The sequence below is a fragment of the Patagioenas fasciata genome, chromosome 4 (genome assembly GCF_037038585.1).
Source record: "Patagioenas fasciata isolate bPatFas1 chromosome 4, bPatFas1.hap1, whole genome shotgun sequence".
NCBI lineage: Eukaryota > Metazoa > Chordata > Aves > Columbiformes > Columbidae > Patagioenas > Patagioenas fasciata.
Window position 1 is genome coordinate 25,111,428 of NC_092523.1, and position 19,296 is coordinate 25,130,723.

Sequence of the window (19,296 nt, forward strand, 5' to 3'; positions counted from 1 at the left end):
GAGTGGTGCAACATTCACCGCAGGATACCCACACAGTTAACAGCTCCCAGCCGTTATTAGAGATCCTACTACACATTATGGTTTTAACTTGCCTACAGAGCAGATTTAACAGAATGTTTATGTAGCTTTTCCCAAGTTACTACTCTTTCAGCATGTCAACACCAGAAATACAGAAAAAGGAATTGTGAGCCATACAGCTATTATCAAACTGGGATGAGAGGATATTGCACAGTGATTATCCATGACTTCTTTACAGTGAGAGAAATAATGCTTCAGAAAACACAATCCAAAGTTTTTTCATGTTAGAATTATTTTATGAATTGCTGCTATGCGGTTTGGAAGATGATCTCACACTTTTACACAGTGTGTGCTAGCTGGTACCAAGTTTCAGAAGCTATATAAGCTATTTTCTAACTGCGTGTTTTGCTCTGGTTTCCAAGGAAAGCAGTCACATTTTGTCTTCATACATGTTTGTTTAAGCCTTTGATGACCTCCCACAATTTGTACTATGAAAACGACAAGTTTTAAAGTCCTAGTTAAGTCCTGCTTTTACAACCATCTTCCTTCCCTGTTGCACTCGGTTTTTCCTTAACTGTATATTAAAGCACCAAACTCTCACAGAACTCCTGGTTATAAATTCAGCACAGGTTTCATGACTATCTTAATTTTCCTTCTAATGAAGTTTCATCTTTAGTGACATTTTATATGTCAATCACTTAATTCTCTCAGTTTGTTTCACAAAGCAGTCATAAAATATTTTAAGAAACATTAATCTTCCTTGCAATCAGGAAAAAAACAGAGTTTTGGGAATATGATTTCAAGCTGATGCAGACACTTCCAATGAATGGTCTTTTTTAGCATCATTACATCAATCTACTATGCTTTGTAAAGCATAATTAAATGTTATGCAGCTGGCTAGAGAGGTGCTGCATCTTCCCCTGACTTCAAGTCTTCAGGTTATATCAATAAAACCAGAGTGTTCATCTAAGAATAGTTTTAATTTTTTCCTACTTGATCAATAATTAATATTTGCATCCCCTTTATTTTTAAATGAAATGTCAAGTATTTATGCTTCTTTACTACAACATATGGCAACTTATTGCAGATGTTCAACTTGAAAGATAAATTCTTAGCTTGAAATAAAAAAAAGCAAGCAATGAAAATTGACTCCAGTATTCCTAAAGCAATGGAAGATAACCCATTATGCTTTCCTGCATTGTTTCACAATTCCTTTCAAACTTCAGCTGTTGAGCAAGATTATAGCACTTCTGTAAATTCCAGATCAAAAGAAGAACCTCAAGTGACAGAAGTGTAAACTTGTTGGCCAGTACAAAAATCTCACCACCAATGGCTCCTATACTAACTACTCTTGGTTGAAGATGTGTTTGTTGTATTCACTTGCAAAATTCTTGGCTACTACAGGCCTGGGATGGACTAGTTGTAGCTGCATAAAGGTTTAAACACATACACAAGAGAAAGACAGTACATCTTGCCTGGCATTTACAATTTGTCTATGTACATCTTATTTATGAAGTCTATATTATACTATTCATAGGCTTGTATTCAAGCTGGATTTGCTTCAGCTGTTGTATTCACATTTGTGCAGTGAAAAAAAAAATCAGTGTTACTGTGGGATTGCATTTTATTAAGTGCCCCATAAAAAATGATTTCAGAACACAGGAACCCATTACTCATATTACACACTTCTCATCAAGAGTTACATGCTGTAAGATCCCACTTCAATAGCATTAAAAGCCATCTCCTACATGCACTACTCAAGCCTTCAAAGCAGGAATGCAAGTCATCTCCAATTCTTATTTCCCTGGCAACTGTGCTCTGAAGACAATGGCTTATGATTCACAGTTCTGCAAAATCCTGGGAAGCTTGCTCTCGTGGCCCATGGTAAAGGTTCTCTTGCTCACATGCAGTATCCTGTGGAGTGCTCCACCAGCTGGTCAGACTGGATTTATCCCACTGTTCCACTAAAATAATGTAGTCACCAAGAAACTCAATAAGCTGCCTGCTCAAGAAAGCAAGGAGAATGCTAGAACCAGTTCAACCCTTTGTTGCTCTTCAGAAACGATCTCCCTTCCCTAAGAAAAAGGAGTTGGAGTGGTCACACTATAATGAACTTGTCCATTCTTCCTCATCCTTATGATTAAGCCACAAGTGACCATCCAGGGTTTGACCAAGTCTGCAGGAGATGTGGAATAGGGGTACAGCACCTATAAGTTCCTCCGTCTGCTTGGGACAGCGTGTCAAAAGCCACTGGAAGCTGCAGGAACACTGATCAGCCCTGTAACTCTTGCACATTCCTGACAGGAGCAACACTTCACACCAGAGTTTAATAGTTCCATCTGTCCAAACTGACAAGGACAGGTCCCACACAGAAGAGCTACTGTTATAGCTGGGTACAAGTTTCTGAAAAACAGCTCTGTCTTCTGAAGCCTCTGCTCACCCTCCCTGTCAAGACAAGCCTTGAAACAGTGCTGTGCTCCCCTGAACACAGCTCAGGACAAGCGATCCTTCAAGCACAACTTGTTGGAACCCTCTTAATCCCTAAGGAGAAACTACCAGCTTGTCCTCTCCAGCAGTATGGGGGCAGAGGTTGTCAAGATGTCTGCCTGCAAAGACAGGGTGAGCCACCAGTTGGACTGCAATGCTTAAACACAGCTGTATCAAAGGGCCATCCCTGCTCTGTGGGTGTTGTATGAATTGGGAAGAAGAGATGACATGATGAAAGATGACAGTATGATTTCAACCCTCCGTAATTCCCACTCACTTTGTCCAGCTTCTGGTGTACTCCTCACCAAAGAGTCTTATGATAGGGCAAATATGCCTTGTGCTTTTTGTCCCAAGTGTTGAGGGATTGCTGCATACTAAGTCTCTACATGGAAGCCATTCATGTGCAAAACTGGAAAGCATCTGGCTCAAGGACACAGCTACTTCAGTCAGATAACACCATCCTTAAATCTTTAAATAGCTGTCCTAAAGCTTAAATTGTATCTATATCTATCTAAGTGATAATATAGCACTTGCTTCCAAGATGACACTGATCTTATGCTCTGTTTAACTACTGATATGGCACACCTGAAGGCACACCTGTTGAATTAATTCAGAATGTATTATGTGACTAGTTACAGGAAAATTCTCTAACATCCCAACACAAGTATTATTTATCTGAGATACCTACACCTTCTAGTCTGAAACCTGTTTATGACCATCCTTCTCTACCCTCCCCCCTCCATTTGACAACCCCATGCAACCAGTCAAACACAAACTTCATCATCTCAAGGATTTTAATAGCACTGGCCAATTTAGAATAATAAAAACAAGTAGAAATAAAGTCATAGTAAAGGCAAAAATAACAAGATAACATAGGAAGTATTCATTCCTGCTAATTTAATGAGGTAGCAAGCTGACTGACTTATGGGGCTGATTTTTCATTGTCAATAATTTCTTAGCAGCAGAGAATAATTTTTGCAGATTCATTAAGAAAGCTGCTTTCAGATGAAGTACCTAAGCAGAAAGAAAGGAAAAAGATAACCATCAGGTAGCTTTGAAGCCAATATTTACTTTCTACTTGGACTGACACCGAATTAAGGTAATTCTGCTTAAATTCATTGTTCAAACAAGCAGAATGCTCCTCTGCTGAAGATGGGCTGTCTTGCTGTAACTTAGGAAAAACTTGCCCCAGGAATCTGATTAGATCAATAATTTATGTGGCTGCACATGGAATGTAGGCAAGACAACCAAAGAATCAAAAGTGAAGATCTGCCAGATGATCAGTTTATAGCTGCTAGTACCCTGTCATTAATTACATAATTGATGCCTGCAGAACTACCTGGCCTCCCAACAGATGTGGTTTATATGGCATCAGTGCCCATTGATCCCAGCCAGGATCAGAGCAGGATTGTTGCAGTTACCTCTGTTTTAGGGATCAACCCAAATCCTACCAAATTCACTTAGAGCTTCTCTTCCAACTTCAATTCCAGTTACAGTGAGCATTTAATTGGGCAAAGAATTACCCCAAAAGCAAATGAAGACTCAGTGAGATCAAAATTCCTGATCACTGTCCATAACTGGACTAAAGTAAAAAGATGTTCTACTTTTGCTTTCATATCACTTGAAACGTGAAGTGCAGTTTAGGAACATTTCTGGAAGCAGAAGTCTCTAGTTTTAAGGTAACTTTTCCACTTAAAAGATGATTCATTATTAAAAACAGGTCTGTACCATCTTCAGTAACCAAAAAAAAAAGCTACAAAAATAGAGATTTGAAAATAGACTGAATTCACATGTACTAGGTACCATTTCTAGTGTAAAATCGGTTTTTAGTTTATGAAAAATATCTTTCCTTAAAAAAAGCACAGGATTACAGTTATCACTAAGAAGGTCCACAGAATTCCTTCAGTACCTATTAAACATTATACTCTAGGCTTTTTGACAGGTGGGTCCTGCAGGCTGAATTTAGGAATTTCACATGAAGAAGCAAAAGGAATTCTTTTGGCTGACACCTTCTTCCCAATTGTTTCAATCTGAAAGAGAAAACACATTTAGGAAGTGAGTATGGCAAGCTAAACAGAATCCTGTAAGCCTATGAGGAATCCACAAACTAAAGTCAGGGCTGTGACTACAATTCATGAACACTGGAATAATACAAGCCAGAAAGTGCAGTGTGCCCAGGGTTACAGTTTCTGGGACTGGAGTTACAAAGACCTTTTTTAAAAATTAGCCTTTCACAGATGCCTGCTTTGCCTATTTAGAGCTGCATCTTGCTAATTTGAACATTCACGTGCCTCAGCTTCCACAGGATAATCAGTACAAATATCATAAAATATTTCTGGGTATTCAGAAAGAGTGGGTTTGACCTCCTTTGTCTAAACGTTTATATCCAGTAAATTGGGATAGAAGAAGCTTTTCTCATCCTTAATGCAGTGGAATGTTTTTGAAATAGACTCTGAAAGGCTAAAGACAGACAACTCTATACAAGAGAAAGTATTTAACAAAGCTGACACACATATTAGCCCAGTACTGCAAAATTCAAAGAGTGAGACAGGTTCCCCTAACTTTTAGGTCAGACTAATGTAAAAATCAGTAAGGATAGAACTTGTAGAACACAAAACACCAGCTAGTAAAATAGTTCAGTTGCCCAGTAAGTGAGGAGAGCTGTAACTTTCCTCTTAAGTAATACAGGTGAAATAGTTTAAATCGCAAAGCATCAAAATACAAAATATCTTAAGTAATAAATTTAACAGAAATTTAATCAATATATTCTAGAAATACATCAGAACTGACTGTTTAAACAACTCTTTTCAGAGTTTGCTGACATAACCAGGTAGTTGTGTCAGCTCTATGTACCATATTTGCCAGTAACAGCCTCAATTGACTGGTTAAAACAATTTCTACAAACCTGTTCACAAACTGTAATAATCACGTGTAGTTTAAGCAGGGGAAAAATAGCAAGAGAGGAAGTCTATGGCCATTATTTAATTAGAGACAGTACTCAGGAGTACACAGAATGAAATAAAACAACCATCTGATCTGGCTTGTAGATTTTGTTCTGATGGTCCCTCGCTGAGATGATTGTGTCAGATTATTTGGGCAATTCTAGTATTAGTCAAATTCTGTCTATGCTGTAAGTGCTTCAGAGCATGTTTACACTGCTGAATGTTGATGGCATAGGCTGATGCAGCTTGGATTTTAACAGAGCATCAGTCTACAAAAACAGGAAGGTACAGGAGAAAGAGGAGTGCACTAGCGAAGAGGCTTAAGTACAGACAGTTTTAGATATAAATCCTCACTTGAAGAGTTTTGGTTTTTTTTCCCCCCCTTGTTTTTCCTCTGCAATGACTGAGTAGCAAGAGGGAACAGAGAGCAGAAGGAAAAGAAATGCATGAATCAGCATCACCCAGCTGATTACCTGGAAGCCAATGACTTGTAGCTCATTGTGAAGATCATCTAGAACTCTCCTACCATCAAAGATAAATGCAGGCTTCAGCATCTTCTTATGAATACGTTCATAATCCAACTCCTGCAAAGGGCAATTAAAACAGATAGGACAGATAAATAGCATAACACTCCCACTTTGGTTTTTTCAGTTTAATTTGAAGATGACATTTTTACCTTAAACATATCCCATTCAGTGCAAATTACAAGTGCATGAGCTCCATCACAGGCTTCATAAGGATCATTACTTATAGTGACCAACCGAGACACTGTAACGAAGGAAAATAAAATTTTGTTCTGCACACATCTTTAGTACCAACCTGGTGCACTCCTGGTGAACAAGCTGCATTCCTTGCCCTACTCAAACAAGGAGAGTTTCAGGTCACTCGCCTAGAGATGTTTCCTGTTGAAGACATCTGTTGCTTTGATTTTACTTATTTAAGTGAAAACAGCTTGTACCTGGCATCTGAATAGAGTCAGGGCATTTGATTGTTTCAACTGAATTCGAATGCCTAACTTCAAACATTTAAGAGCATCTCTAGAATTAGAAGTTCAAATGCCAGTTCTCACAGAGGTCACTGCCTGTACACAAGTAGCACACTGCAGTTGCTGTTTAACACTCAGTTCACAGTAGAAGAGATTCACGTCTCACTAGGGGCTGCCTTCATCCTTTGACTGCCTCAGCAGCTGCCTAGAGGCAGCCCCCTCATCCCTCTCTAATTCAAAGGCATGTCAAATAACATAGAGCCCTCACTCTTCATCACAGCTTGTCTTCCTCCATTCTCTTCACGTCTAGAAGCCCTGTCTATCCTTCTCTCCCTCCCCAATAAGAAAACAAAAATCACAAATACTCCCTGCTTCTTCCCAATAAACTTCCAGTCATACAAGATTACTTTAAAGTCTTCTCGAATTTAAGGGAACAGATTAATTTGGAAATTATATAGGGGAGGGGGAGAATGCCTTACAGTGAATTCCAGAAATATTTCTTTATTTCTACTTTACATATGCAAGCAGGAACTGAGGCAAGACAGGACTCAAGACACAAAGGAGCTCACAGAACAACACTAGTCTTTCCTACTTCTAGACATTCTTCTTTCTCTTCCTTTCAATTGAGAAGAGAAAGTTCTTTGTGTGTATTCAAATGAATATTTTTCAGAAGAAAAATATACAATAGTACAGAATTAGCATTTATCTATAAAAGCTATGGTGAAAGGGGCAAGAGTTACAGTAATCCTCTGAGCTATGACAATCCTCTAGTAAGTGTAGCCAATGGCACATCATTGCCACAGTGAAAATGCGAAAGTGAATTTATTTTGAGAATTGGCTGAGGGTTTTCTTCGTGGGGGGAGTGCAGGTATGAAGGGGTGGCAAGAGTAAGTATTACATGAGCATTCTTACCTTGGTTATCTTCTGAAACACCTGGATGTGAGAGGTCTAAGATGATTTGTTCCTTAGGTACTTTAGGATCATAGATATGGAGTTTCGCTCCTTCATCCATTAAATATTTGCTAATGTAGATACTGGACGACTCTCTAAGAGAATCAGAGAACCAGAGAGCATGTTTTAAGTAATGAAAGCCTTCAAGTGTCATGATACACAATGCCAGAGCTTTTACACCAGCTTTACATTAAACATCTTAGTGGTAATCCATGCCAGCAGCGAACTTGAAACTGAGGGATGCCAAGGAAAGTAATATGAAAAACAAATTTACATGTCTCTTGCTGAATCATACAAGAGAGATACTAAGCCTCAGGACTTCTATTGACTGTAATTAACAAGGCATCAATCTTACAAGCATTCCCCACAAAGAGCAGTTAGGGAGAACTGTATAAAGTTTGAGCTTTACAGGAAAACAGAATTAACCACCTTTGAGAAAGAAAGCTGAAACTGGGGCTTTACAACTGACTCCAAATTGCTATGTGAAAACACTCACATTCTTTCCTGTGGAGAATTCCTGGAAGGGCTCAAAATCTCTTATGCAAGTTAATATGGACTAGAGTTATCTGCTCTAGCTTCTGAATGATTGAGGTACATTGTAGAGGTCAAGAATCAGTTGTCTCACCCATTTAAGAGAAATTAATGCTTGTTACAAGCGAATCCAGTCACAAGAGTTTAAGGGTCCCATATCTGATCTGGTTTTCTTAACAGAATTCAATAGGGTGGTTTAGCAGCATAGGTGGCAACAAGTGTAAGGAACCCACATTAACAAACTGAATTTGCTTTCTTACCTTGTGTCCCCAGTATCCTTTTTGAATGCAAACCCCAATATAGCAATCTTCTTATCAGTGACAGTATTGAACAAGCTGTCAATAATCCGGGAAGCAAATCTTCTTCTCTGATAATCATTCATGTCTATTACCTGAAATTATAAAAAACATGATGGTACATAAGGCTCCCCCACCTAGTCAATGTTCACCACGGACTGGAAAGAACTATATGTCCCTCTTGATTTTTAAGGTATTTTCAACCTGAAGTGAGAATTAACAGCAGCAGTCTATGGAACATAAGGTACGAACTAAACAGTACAATGATATTGCTGATCCAGGTTTATTTGAAGAGAAGAAATAAAAGCAGTGTGATTTATACAATTTAACAGGGTGGTGATGTGTAATGTAAAACAGGTGACAAGGTAAAAGGGACACATTTATTTCTTCAGGTGTTTCCAAGTGAATAAGACTTCAGTGTTGGAGATCCCTGTCCTCTACAAAGGCCAGAGAGAAGAGTTAGGATTCTGGAGCTGCTCTGATCAGCATGTCCTCCAGAACTTGCATCCTGTCCTTCAGACTTGTCTGAGGTCTCCCATGAGTGTGCTCTGGGATGAGCTGCTGACAGTGCAGTGCTCAGGCCACAAAGAAGGGGTTCACGCAGTTGCTTATACAGGTGTGTGCATTACATGAGGACTTGACCAACGTGGGCTGGGGCACGTAGACCTTTGCAAGATGACAGTGCTCTCAGGAAGCAGAAGGTGCACGTAAGGGGTTGTACTACATGAACACTGTACTCTTTACCTTATCCTAACCCTGCAGCAGCTGTTCTTACTATCCTGTTTGTCCACAGCTTAATAAGTCACATAGAAACACTGCAAAATATTGCTCTTAAAACAGAACAAGAGCACATAAAAGCATTAAAAGCACTTTAAACTAGTTTGCTTGCATTAACAACGCAACCTTTTAGGCTTTTGTTAAATAAAAAACACCTCCACACAGAGCAAAACATAAGTGTTCCTATGCCTCTGGGTTGCTAAGATACCAAGAAGGTTGCATTTTGAGAAAGACCCTTGTGATCTCAAAGACAGAGAACCAAAGCAATTTGGCTTTTTTGTTGTTGTTGTTTGTTTGTTTTTCCCAAGACAGTATTAACTTTTCCTTATTCATCAGATGATCACTGAGGTAACATGGTTAGTTCCTACAGCTCCAGGGATTATCAGTTGTCTGCTTACATTTTACACTGAGTAAAAGCAGTAGTTCTTGAAGCAAACATCAAAACCTCTGGCTCTCTCTTTCCTGCTGAGCCAACACATCCAAGTCCCACACAAGGCTCATGCAGTATGTTAGTCTCACTTCACTGACAGGATTGCAAGCATCTCCATCAGGGACTAGGCTATCCTAATGAAGTACATTTTTCAGGAAGATGTCAATCTGAACCTCTTGAGGCAGACAGCATAAAACCCAGATCTTCCTTGTCCCAAGCAATTAATATAAGAGTTATTGTTAGAAGCAAGTAACTAGGCTGCTGTCTAGCCCCTGGATGAAGGTTTAAACTATCTGAACAGGATGTAGAAAGCAACTGGCCATCATAAGGTAAGAAGCTGACAAAAGTTACAGATAGCACTGTGAAGGATGGCAGAGTTTTGGAAGTAGTCATACAGGAATTATGAGAGATCCAGTGAAGCTTCAGACAATTGGAAGGGAGTATGAGGGGCCTTTGGGGGAACCGAACCCGGTGAAGCCAATAGAGCCTAAGTAACCCCACCGACAGTAGCACACAACCATGATGATGTAGGTAATGGTGTAAGAAATATTAGACTTCAGTATGGATGTGGCACAAATGACCAATAATAGAAGTAATCATGGGAAGGTTGTTAATTTAGCAGCAGACCAGGATGGAGAAAAGTGAGGGGAAAAAGGCTGGCCAAAGACTGAAAATAAGGAAAGCTGCTAACAATGCAGGCAAATCATGTGCTTGGTATTCTGGGGGCATCTGCTAGGCAGCCTTGTATTTCATTCGGACAATAAACCGAATCTGTTCTTCTGACCATATAACATATGTCTAAGCTGCTTCCTCAGTCAGCACTGGTAAGAGGGGTGAGATGCCTTCATTGCTAATAGAAAAACACTTGCTAGTACAGACTGAGCATCCTGGTATTGCTCCATCGGTGCTAAGCCTGAAAGCATCAACAACTTCCTAATCATTCTTAACATTAACCAGGGAACAGCAGCAACCATGTTTATTTAAAAAAACAGCAAGTTTTGCTGAGTTCTTTCAGAAAAAGAAACTGTAAAAGTAGACCCTGAAGAAAAGATCATAAGCTCTGAATTCAAAGTGGACAGAGATAATGAAGTGCAAAAAGAAGACTTGCTTGTACTTCACATTTTCTACTGCTACTTCTAAACAACTTCCCAGTCCACTTGATCCAGACAACCTAATTCACCTCAAAAAAGCCTAAGCACCCATGAATATGAAATGCAAGTGTTAGGCTGAGGGCCCTAAAATGTAAACATGATCAACATTAAGGTACCTGTTCCTTAAAGCAGGAACACATTATATGGAGACATTGCTCAAAAGCACAATGCCTGAAAGCTGAGTGCTGAAAAAATATCACCCCATTAAAAAAAAATAGTGAAGAATTTGTACCTGTTGCCAGTAGCGGGCTACTTCAGGTAAGTTCAGTGCCTCACAGAGGTACACTAAATTCAAGACATCCTTCTGAAAACAGCTACCTCCAAACCCTGAAAAAAGAAAGTGGTTATTTTACAAGTGACTAAGGTACTACTCAAACCCAGTCTTTGGGCTCAAATAGTTTTAGGCAATCATTTACATAGTCAGCATTATAATTTTCCCCAGTATTTCACTGGTAGCAAATGAACACCTTAAGGATCTCTCAAAATCCAACTCCTGGACCTAACCGTCAGTTACAGAAGCCCTAAAATCTGCTTCAGGTCCCACTAAAGTTTTAATCCAGTCCCAGGCCCCTAGTTTTTTTTATTATTAAAAGTGAGTGGAGAAATTCCTGGGTTTGCTCTCCCCCTGCCTTGGTATTTAGATGAATATTTCTCAGAACACAAAATGTTAAGATTAGGTTCTTTCCCCCCCGACTCCTAAATGGATATCTAATAATTGCCAAGAACCAAAGACCACCGCAGCTGACTAAGGGAGAACTGAGACAAATAGAGAGATCCTTGACCCCTAGAACTTCGCTTAGAGTCCAAGAGGAACACATTGTACAAGAAATTTTGGTAATGTAATTGCTATCTACTTCTCACTTTTGCATAGGCTCTAGGACAGGTTATATTCAATAAGGTTATTTCAAAGTCATACTTCTTGCTAGCATGAAGAGTGTAGCCATAACGATGGGCTTTAGTCTTGTTATGCAAGTTTCAAAGTTTGTTGCACTCATCACCACTTTATCACATCTTACTCTCTGGTAAATCTAAACTGAATTCATCACACAAATTAGAAGTCGCCATCACACATTTTTATCTAGAGGCATCTTCCTCAGGCCACTGGCAGCAACTGCCAAACAAAACCACAGCAGTTGTCACTGGGAAGACATCTTGGAGAGCACTGTCATCAGTGATGCTTCAGAAAAACAAAGTTGCATCTCTTCCTTCCAATGTCCCAGGCAGGATAAAGCATGCACTCTGAACTCTCAGGTTCCAGACTGCCAGGGTCTAGAGCAACCCCAGTCCCAGACATTTTACCAGAAAACAAGTGATTTATGCTACTGCTTTACAGCAATATTTTCACGCACTCATGCTGTAGAAGGTTTTAGCCTATCAGATCACTTAATTCAAAACACTACTAGTAGACCTACTGCACTATTAAACAGAAGCCCAGAAGCAGGGGGCGGGGAAAAAAAGAAATTTTTGTTTACCAACACTGGCTTTGAGAAACTTATTTCCAATTCTTTGGTCTGTTCCAATAGCTCTTGCTACTTCTTCAACATCTGCTCCTGTAGCTTCACACAGAGCACTGATTGAGTTAATGCTGCTGATTCTTTGGGCAAGGAAAGCATTAGCTGCCTGTAAATAAATTAAAAAGCAAACTTTATTCTTCCAGAAACCAAGATGCCCACAGATGAAAGGGAGCTATTACTGGAAGGATTACTTTAGCATCTAAAGTAACTCTGAGTTACAAAATGGTAATATAACTAGTATAATACATAAATTCCAGTTAATGGGATCTAAGCAAAATAATGAAATGCGTAACTTGCAGAGCCTGAAGTGTTTTATGATGGTAACCAGTTTCTGCACCACTGGAGGTTTTCTCTTAGTAATAAATAACACAGCAATAAAAGTGAAAAAAGGATTTCATAGAAAGTTGATATAATCTATTAGCTCAGCTGAGATAATTGGAAAAAGATTAATACCCTTTGACAGATACTGGGTCTTCCCAACCTCGCCTGTCTTTCCTAACTGCATCTGCATCACTCTGTGTCAGAAAACTTCTGCTTCTGAGCTTCATCTCACTTACTCCTTTTGCTCATTGCAGAGAACAGCAGTGAGGAACACTGACCAGTTTAGAAAGTTCTGATGACCAGGTATTGGTTGTGAGGATTTTTTCTTTGGGCACCCAGTGCTCATAAACAGCACAAAGAGCACGAACAGCTTTCTGTCCCTCTGGAGAATCATCTCCACCGATAAGCACTCTGTCTGGGTTCTTCAGGTCCTTGATGGCTGTTCCTTCTGCGAGGAATTCTGGGTTAGACAGCACCTACAGGCACAGAAACAAAGAACAGATAAAAGCCAAAAGCAACAACCAGCCTTTAAATACACAACTCAAAGACTATGCTTACCTGCAAATCCAAGTCAGGCTTAGTATTAGCATCAAATATTCGACGAATGCTCTCCGCAGCACGTACTGGAACGGTGCTTTTCTCAGTGACAATTTTATAGCCATTCGAGTTTTGTACAATGCGCCTGGCACAAGCTTCAATGTATTTCAGATCAGCTGCTCGACCTTTTCCCATCCCATAGGTCTTCGTTGGAGTGTTAACCTAGTTACAAACACACAGAGGGGTAAGAAATGTTACAGGTCTCTTAACAGTTTCACCTTGTCAGTAGCTCGTGTGTTAAGAATGACAGACATTTTCCTTCCCAAAGTCCAGCTTGCTTCCACCCCTGAATTATTCTAGTTACCATATCAGATGAACAGCTATTAGCTTTCTGAATTACCCGTTTTGTCTTCTAAAGAAAGCTCATTGGCCACTGTTCAAATAGAATTTAAACAAGAGCAATTCACAGCAGCTCTGCGGGCCTTGGTGAAACTTAGTCCTTATTCTGGCAACACCAGTAATTTCTTCACTATTACAGCCAGCCACCTTTTGTTTCCTGTCCCACATTAGGAGTGCAAAAATTCACATTATAAGAACCTCGCAGCTAGTAAGGCAGTTATGGTTTAAACCTATTCTGCAGTGAAACCTAAGTGTACAGCTGTTGAAAAACTGCTATACTGAATTACACAAAAAAGGTAACATGAGGGAAAACATCATTTAGATTAAGACAGAGTGCCCTTTTCAATAAAAACTGAAAGAAGAAATGGCAACAATATTTAAAGCACAACAGCATGGTTTAAGCCAAGGACAGGTGGCAATATATAGCCTGCATTAGTGGCAGTCATCCAGCCAAACGGCATTCATTTTAGACTTAACAAATGGAGAAAAATACTATCAGAAAGAGAGCTCTGCACTGAGGTGCCCTAACAAAGAAGAGCTCTGAAGAAAAGAAGACACAAGCAACACAAATAACTCAATTGTGGCCTACCAAGATGAACAGTATTGGATTTTGCATTAGGAACAACTTTCTGGATCACAAAAGGTCACACTGCTTATGCTTGACAGAATCTTCTTCCTAGTGATGTCAACAACAGCTAGAAAATATTAAAGCCAGCCCCTCTTCCATTAATAGATTGCTTTTTAAAAGCTTCTAGAAATAAATATTCTTTGTAACCCAATAATCAGTATATGATTTTGCATCCCCTTCTAGGAACTATGTCAACATTATTGAAGTCCCATGGATTTCAGTAGTACACTGCAATCACAGATTTGCTCTAAGACCCCATATCTCTAACCAAGCTAAACATCAACCTCACCATTTTGACTTAGAGCCTGTTAATTTGTCAAACATTCTACTGGCTACAAGAAACAGATTAGAATGAAATAAAAAGCTTACTTAACACTTTTCCCACAGTACACAGAAAGACAAGGAGAAAATTGTAACACACTACATGACATTGCTAACTGAATCTATATGATAAAACAAAGGCCCCCTTGTAACATTAGAGCAACATAATTATTTGATAAGAAACAAAGAAAAGACAAACACAACCACCTTGTCCACTCAAACTTACAGAAATAAATACAAGATCAGCTTCTCTAATGGCATCATCAATACTGGTGGAAAAGAAGAGATTTCTTCCTCGACAGGATTCCACCACTTCTTTTAACCCTGGCTGAAAAGAGCAGAGAAAAAAAAAAAAATAGCAGTTCAGGTTAATGCAGGCTTTCAGTCTGCCAGACAGAAAGTAAAGCTTCTGTAGATTTACATAGGGGGAAAAAAGCCCTTTCTTATTGAAAGCACCCAAAATGATGTTTCAAAACTTTCAGCCACAGTGAGTGATTTGCACAACCAGATTTTAGGCCCCAGTTATTCTAACACTTAATTCTATTACCATGAGCAAAAATTAAAGAAACACCTGTCGCATGATGTCAGGTAGATTCAAGAAGTAAAGTCTTACAGCATTCCCCAGGCTGCAAACAAAAAGGTGGTCCAAACTTCCCTTTTGCCTCAGCTACACATTCCATGATCCCTCAACATCAGATCTAAAACCTATTCAGCACAAAAAAAATCCACAAACACCACCACAAAGAAGTCTTCCACCAAATTAGCAAGCCCAGATCCAGCAAAAGAAAGGCAGTGGTGACACACAGGAGATAAAGACCACTCCTTTTGGCAACCACTTGCATTTGGACCACACTAAACTAATCATAGCACCGCACCCACAGCACAGATGAATCACAGGCACAATTCAGTTATATTCTTTATAGAGACACATGCTGTGCCACAACCCTTTCCCTTCCCTTAACACCTCCACACAGACAAGAGGAGCAGGAGGCCATAGTGTACAGGAGTCATCTTCCTTATTAGAATGGTCTACAAAATGATTGAACTAAAACATCGTTGTCATATATAAAAGAAAAATACATTGTAACCTGGCAATAAGATCTCCAATTTGAGACACCTATCATGACATGAAATGTTTGATTACGTGCCAGAAAGGCAAAAGTTCACTGGAAGGAGAGAGAGGAAAACAAAGAAGCAACTTTCTTATGCAAGACATTTTTGCTGTCTCACTTTACAACAAATACCTACTTAAAAGGAAAACAAAGGTCAGCACAGGCAGAATAACATGTATTACAACCCATCACATCACATGTTTCACCTATGGTGTTACTGGGATGCAAACAGAAAGGCAGCCCACCGGACTATTTCTGACACTGGAAAGAAAAAACCTAAAACAAAAAATACAAAAAAACCTCACTGTGTAATGACTCAATTTCACAACTGCCTGAACCAATTCTTGGCAGTTTTTGTACATTCTTTGTAAGCAAGGGACACCATTCCAGGAAACAGATGTTGTGAGTTTGTTTTTTAAAAAAACATGCCAAGACTAGCTCTGCTTTAACTCACTCAGTCCAAGGGTTTATAGAAGACGAAGTACTTGCTTTCGTGACCTTTCATCTCACCTACTAATCTGAGCATTATACATACTTTCCTTTGAATATGTATGACAAAGGACGTTTATTCATCTTCATCTAAAGAGTCACAATGTGTTTCATTTTAAGAGAGGAAAAAAAAATACATTAGTGTTACAGCACAAACAGGATTCAGAAGACTTCTTACAAGAGAGTAACTGTTAGTACCAGGCAACATGCCTTGTCTTTGGGAGACGAGTGAAGATAAATTTTCATTCTCACTGAAGAAAATAATTTGAACCTATAAAAGCTATATTTCATGAAAGAATGAAAAACAGATCTGCTCTTTAAGGGTGAAAAAGAGAGAAAAATAACAAGGGCTAAGAGACACAAAATAGAAAAAATGCTTTATATATATCTCCAAATTAAAGTAATTCTGTAATGAAGGAGTGACAGTATGACACATTTAAAATAATTTTTGTCTGGCCTAGTCTTCCCAGATGAGACTGGAGATTTACAATACATGTAAATGAGAAATGACTGTCCGCATCTTACAACATGGTTAAGATGGGCAACACAGATTGGATTTTGGCAGTATTCATAATGGGAATAAATCTTACATTCATATTGTGCTACAACACAGCAGATAATACTTATAACTGAGTAAGAGGACCATGTTACGATTAAATTGGGTCCCAAAACAAAGTCAACATGATTTAGCACAACTCACTATAAATACATTTTTACTTACTAAACCCTTCATATATAATCCTTAAATACTTGCTGGCACCAGACATATTAAGTTATTTCAAGAATCTGGTTTAATGAGCAGTAGTGACAAGCAGCTGTCCCAGAATACTCTTTTTGAAGGACATCACTCTGCTATACTTACCAGGCTTCAGAAATGGGCCCTATGGAAATGCCATGTGGTGGGAGGGAAGCAAATGCAACGTTGGCTGGAAAAGACAGCAGCAAGACATGTTTACCTCATAGATTGGGAGCGCATCTGAATTCCAGGCATTGATTCTGGCCTCGTTGACATCCACAACAGTGACTTTGATATTGGGACACATCTGTGCAATAACACTACAGGTTGGCCCACCAACATAACCAGCACCAATGCAGCAGATCTTCGTAATTTCAAACATGATTGATCTAGGAAGAGGAGGGGGGTGGGGAGGAAGAGAATAAGGAGTTATACATTAAAACACCGGCCAACAATTCATGGAAATACGAGAGAACTAATGACTTGAGATTGCATTGTGTTGCCACAGAGAGGAACATTTTCTTACAGCTGATCTCCCGCCCCGCAGTGACCCTCCCGCCCGGGAGGCTCTGGAGCTGCCCCAGGGGAGCGCCGGCACACGCGGCCCCGCAGCCTGCCGGCATAAATACCGCCCCATGGGCCGCAGAACTGTCGGTGCCACGGCGGCGGAGCAGAGCCCGCCACTGCCGGCAGCGCGCAGGGCCGCGCCAGGCCGCGATCGGCTGGGACCCCCGGGCCGCGCCCCCGCCCCGTCCCCGCAGCCCTTCGGCCGGGAAGGGCGCCGTGAGCGCCGAGGCCGCAGCGACCGTCTCCTTCCCAGTGGAAGGAGCCGACCGAGAAGCGGCCCCGCTCCCCTCCGGGCGTCTCAGGCCGATCCCCGCGGACTCCATCCCCGGAGCCCAGTGAAAGGTTCCCGCCGGCCGCGGCTGAGGGCGGCTCCCCGACCGCAATTCGGCCCCGGGTCAGGGGAGGGCGGCAGCTGGCGGGAAAGGCCCCCACCGCCCCAGGGAAGGCAACACGGGAACCCGCGGCCGGCACCGAAGCCGCATCCCGGGGACTTACTGCGGGTGGGCGCGGTGCTGCCCGCTGCCGCGGATCGAGCGGGAGGGCTGCGGAGAGGATGCTCGACGAGCTCAGGGTAACACCCCGCTACGAGTCGAGTGGCGGCGGCTATTTAAAGGGCCGCCGCGGGGCTGAGGCGGCTGCTTCATCCCGGGCACGGCGGGCGAGGCCAGCCCCGGCTCCTCCCTTCCCCGGAGGCCGGCGCACAGCTCGCCCGCCCTTCCCGCCGCCGGCGAATGGGCGCGGGACACCTCAGGCACCGGCCCGGCCCGGCCCGGCCCGGCCCGCGCCCGCCACCGCACGGGTGGCTGAGGGGCCGCAGGGTCCCCGGGGCCGACTGGGGTCTCCGCGGCCTGGCCTCGGGGCTGGGCGGGCCTCGCCGCAGCAGCTTCCCCTCGGCCTTGGCAGGGGAGAACGGCGCCGCCTGGGGCGCTCCCCAGCCCGGGCGGGACCGCGCCTCCGACGGCCCCTTTCCCCGCGGGACGGTCCGGGCGTGTTTTACACCTCATTTCGCTTGCTGGATTTTGGGTTTTTTTGCGTCACGGCGGCTGGACTGATGGCTGATCTCGCTGCCTCTTTCTGGGAGGGGGATCTGGGCGGCAGCGTGGCCCCTCAGAGAGGCACTGGAGGAGTTCCCAGGCAGTGGGGAGAGGGGGCTCCCCCGGGCCCCCCGCAGCCGCTGTCCCCAGGCAGCCGGGGCTGCTGGTGCCGGGCCTGGGCTCCTTGGCGAGGTCAGGGTCACCGGGGGGGTGAGGGATCAGCAGGGTGCCCCGCTAAACTGCTCCCATCCAGCCTCAACATGTTTCTATAAGGAAAACAAATTTTGGTGGTCCCATGTGTGAATCATTTTCAGTACTTTAGCTGTGCTTACTGGGAAACAAAACTCATAATACGTTCTTTCTCCTGTAGTATAGTGCTGTCTCATCAAAGACACGTGGATAGGTAACAGTAAAATACAGTGTTTGAAGTCCAGATTGCCAACGTTACCAATGACCTCGCACTTACTTGCCCTTCTGATCTGGGCACTGCTCAAGGATACACTGCCTAGTTGTATTAAAAGTCTTAGGTACTACTTTTGCCTTTTGTATAAATGTGCTATGTTATTAGTATACTTCATCTGGCTTTGGGAGCAGAAAGACTGTGAGAAATCTACTATCTTCTCCATTGCATTCAAGTTCACTTAGGCTGCATCTCCTACAAGCTATTTGTTTGTTTTTCCAGCATCTGCAACACTGCAATCATTTATGCTTTTAACAGATTTCAGTTTCTATGTTAAACACTGCCAAATTAGGTGGATACTATATGTACGTCCTTGTTAACAATGCAAATAAAGTATTGCCTTGTTCTTATATGGCATTTTTGCCCATAGGTATTAAAGTATATAAAAATAAACTGGAATAATTGTTTCTGTTTTATGTTCTAGCGTGTTGCTATTTTACCCTGGAGGATCTGATCTTTCCCTAGACCAGGAGTGTCAAACTTGTTTTCACCAGGGGCCACATCAGCCTAGCAATTGCCTTCCAAGGGCTGAATGTAATTTTAGGACTGTATAGTGATGTGGCCCTGCTGAAAATGAGTTTGACACGCCTGCCCTAGGAGAATCTGAGCC

The 19,296-nt window shown here is 41.7% G+C and overlaps 1 protein-coding gene across 1 annotated transcript; it reads right to left on the minus strand.

The window, feature by feature from the left end:
• Nucleotides 1–3,281: 3,281 nt before the first annotated feature.
• Nucleotides 3,282–17,905, minus strand: UGDH (UDP-glucose 6-dehydrogenase). Its single transcript, XM_065837490.2, has 12 exons — nt 17,688–17,905; nt 16,846–17,014; nt 14,515–14,616; nt 12,962–13,162; nt 12,682–12,879; nt 12,041–12,188; nt 10,801–10,895; nt 8,175–8,305; nt 7,345–7,478; nt 6,124–6,215; nt 5,921–6,031; nt 3,282–4,535 (listed from the first exon to the last, which is right to left on the minus strand). Exons 2-12 carry the CDS (start codon nt 17,005–17,007, stop codon nt 4,425–4,427), a joined length of 1,485 nt encoding a protein of 494 aa, XP_065693562.1. The 5' UTR covers nt 17,008–17,014; nt 17,688–17,905; the 3' UTR covers nt 3,282–4,424.
• Between the last annotated feature and the right edge of the window lie 1,391 nt (nt 17,906–19,296).

Bases quoted from the DNA above. Each gene is read 5' to 3' on its own strand.
- UGDH (XM_065837490.2), bottom strand. From the start codon at position 17,007: ATGTTTGAAATTACGAAGATCTGCTGCATTGGTGCTGGTTATGTTGGT. The intron at 12,880-12,961 runs GTAAGCATAGTC...CTGTGCCTGTAG, and splicing joins AGCCTGACTTGGATTTGCAG to GTGCTGTCTAACCCAGAATT. The intron at 4,536-5,920 runs GTAATCAGCTGG...TTTCTCTTTCAG, and splicing joins TACAAGTCATTGGCTTCCAG to ATTGAAACAATTGGGAAGAA.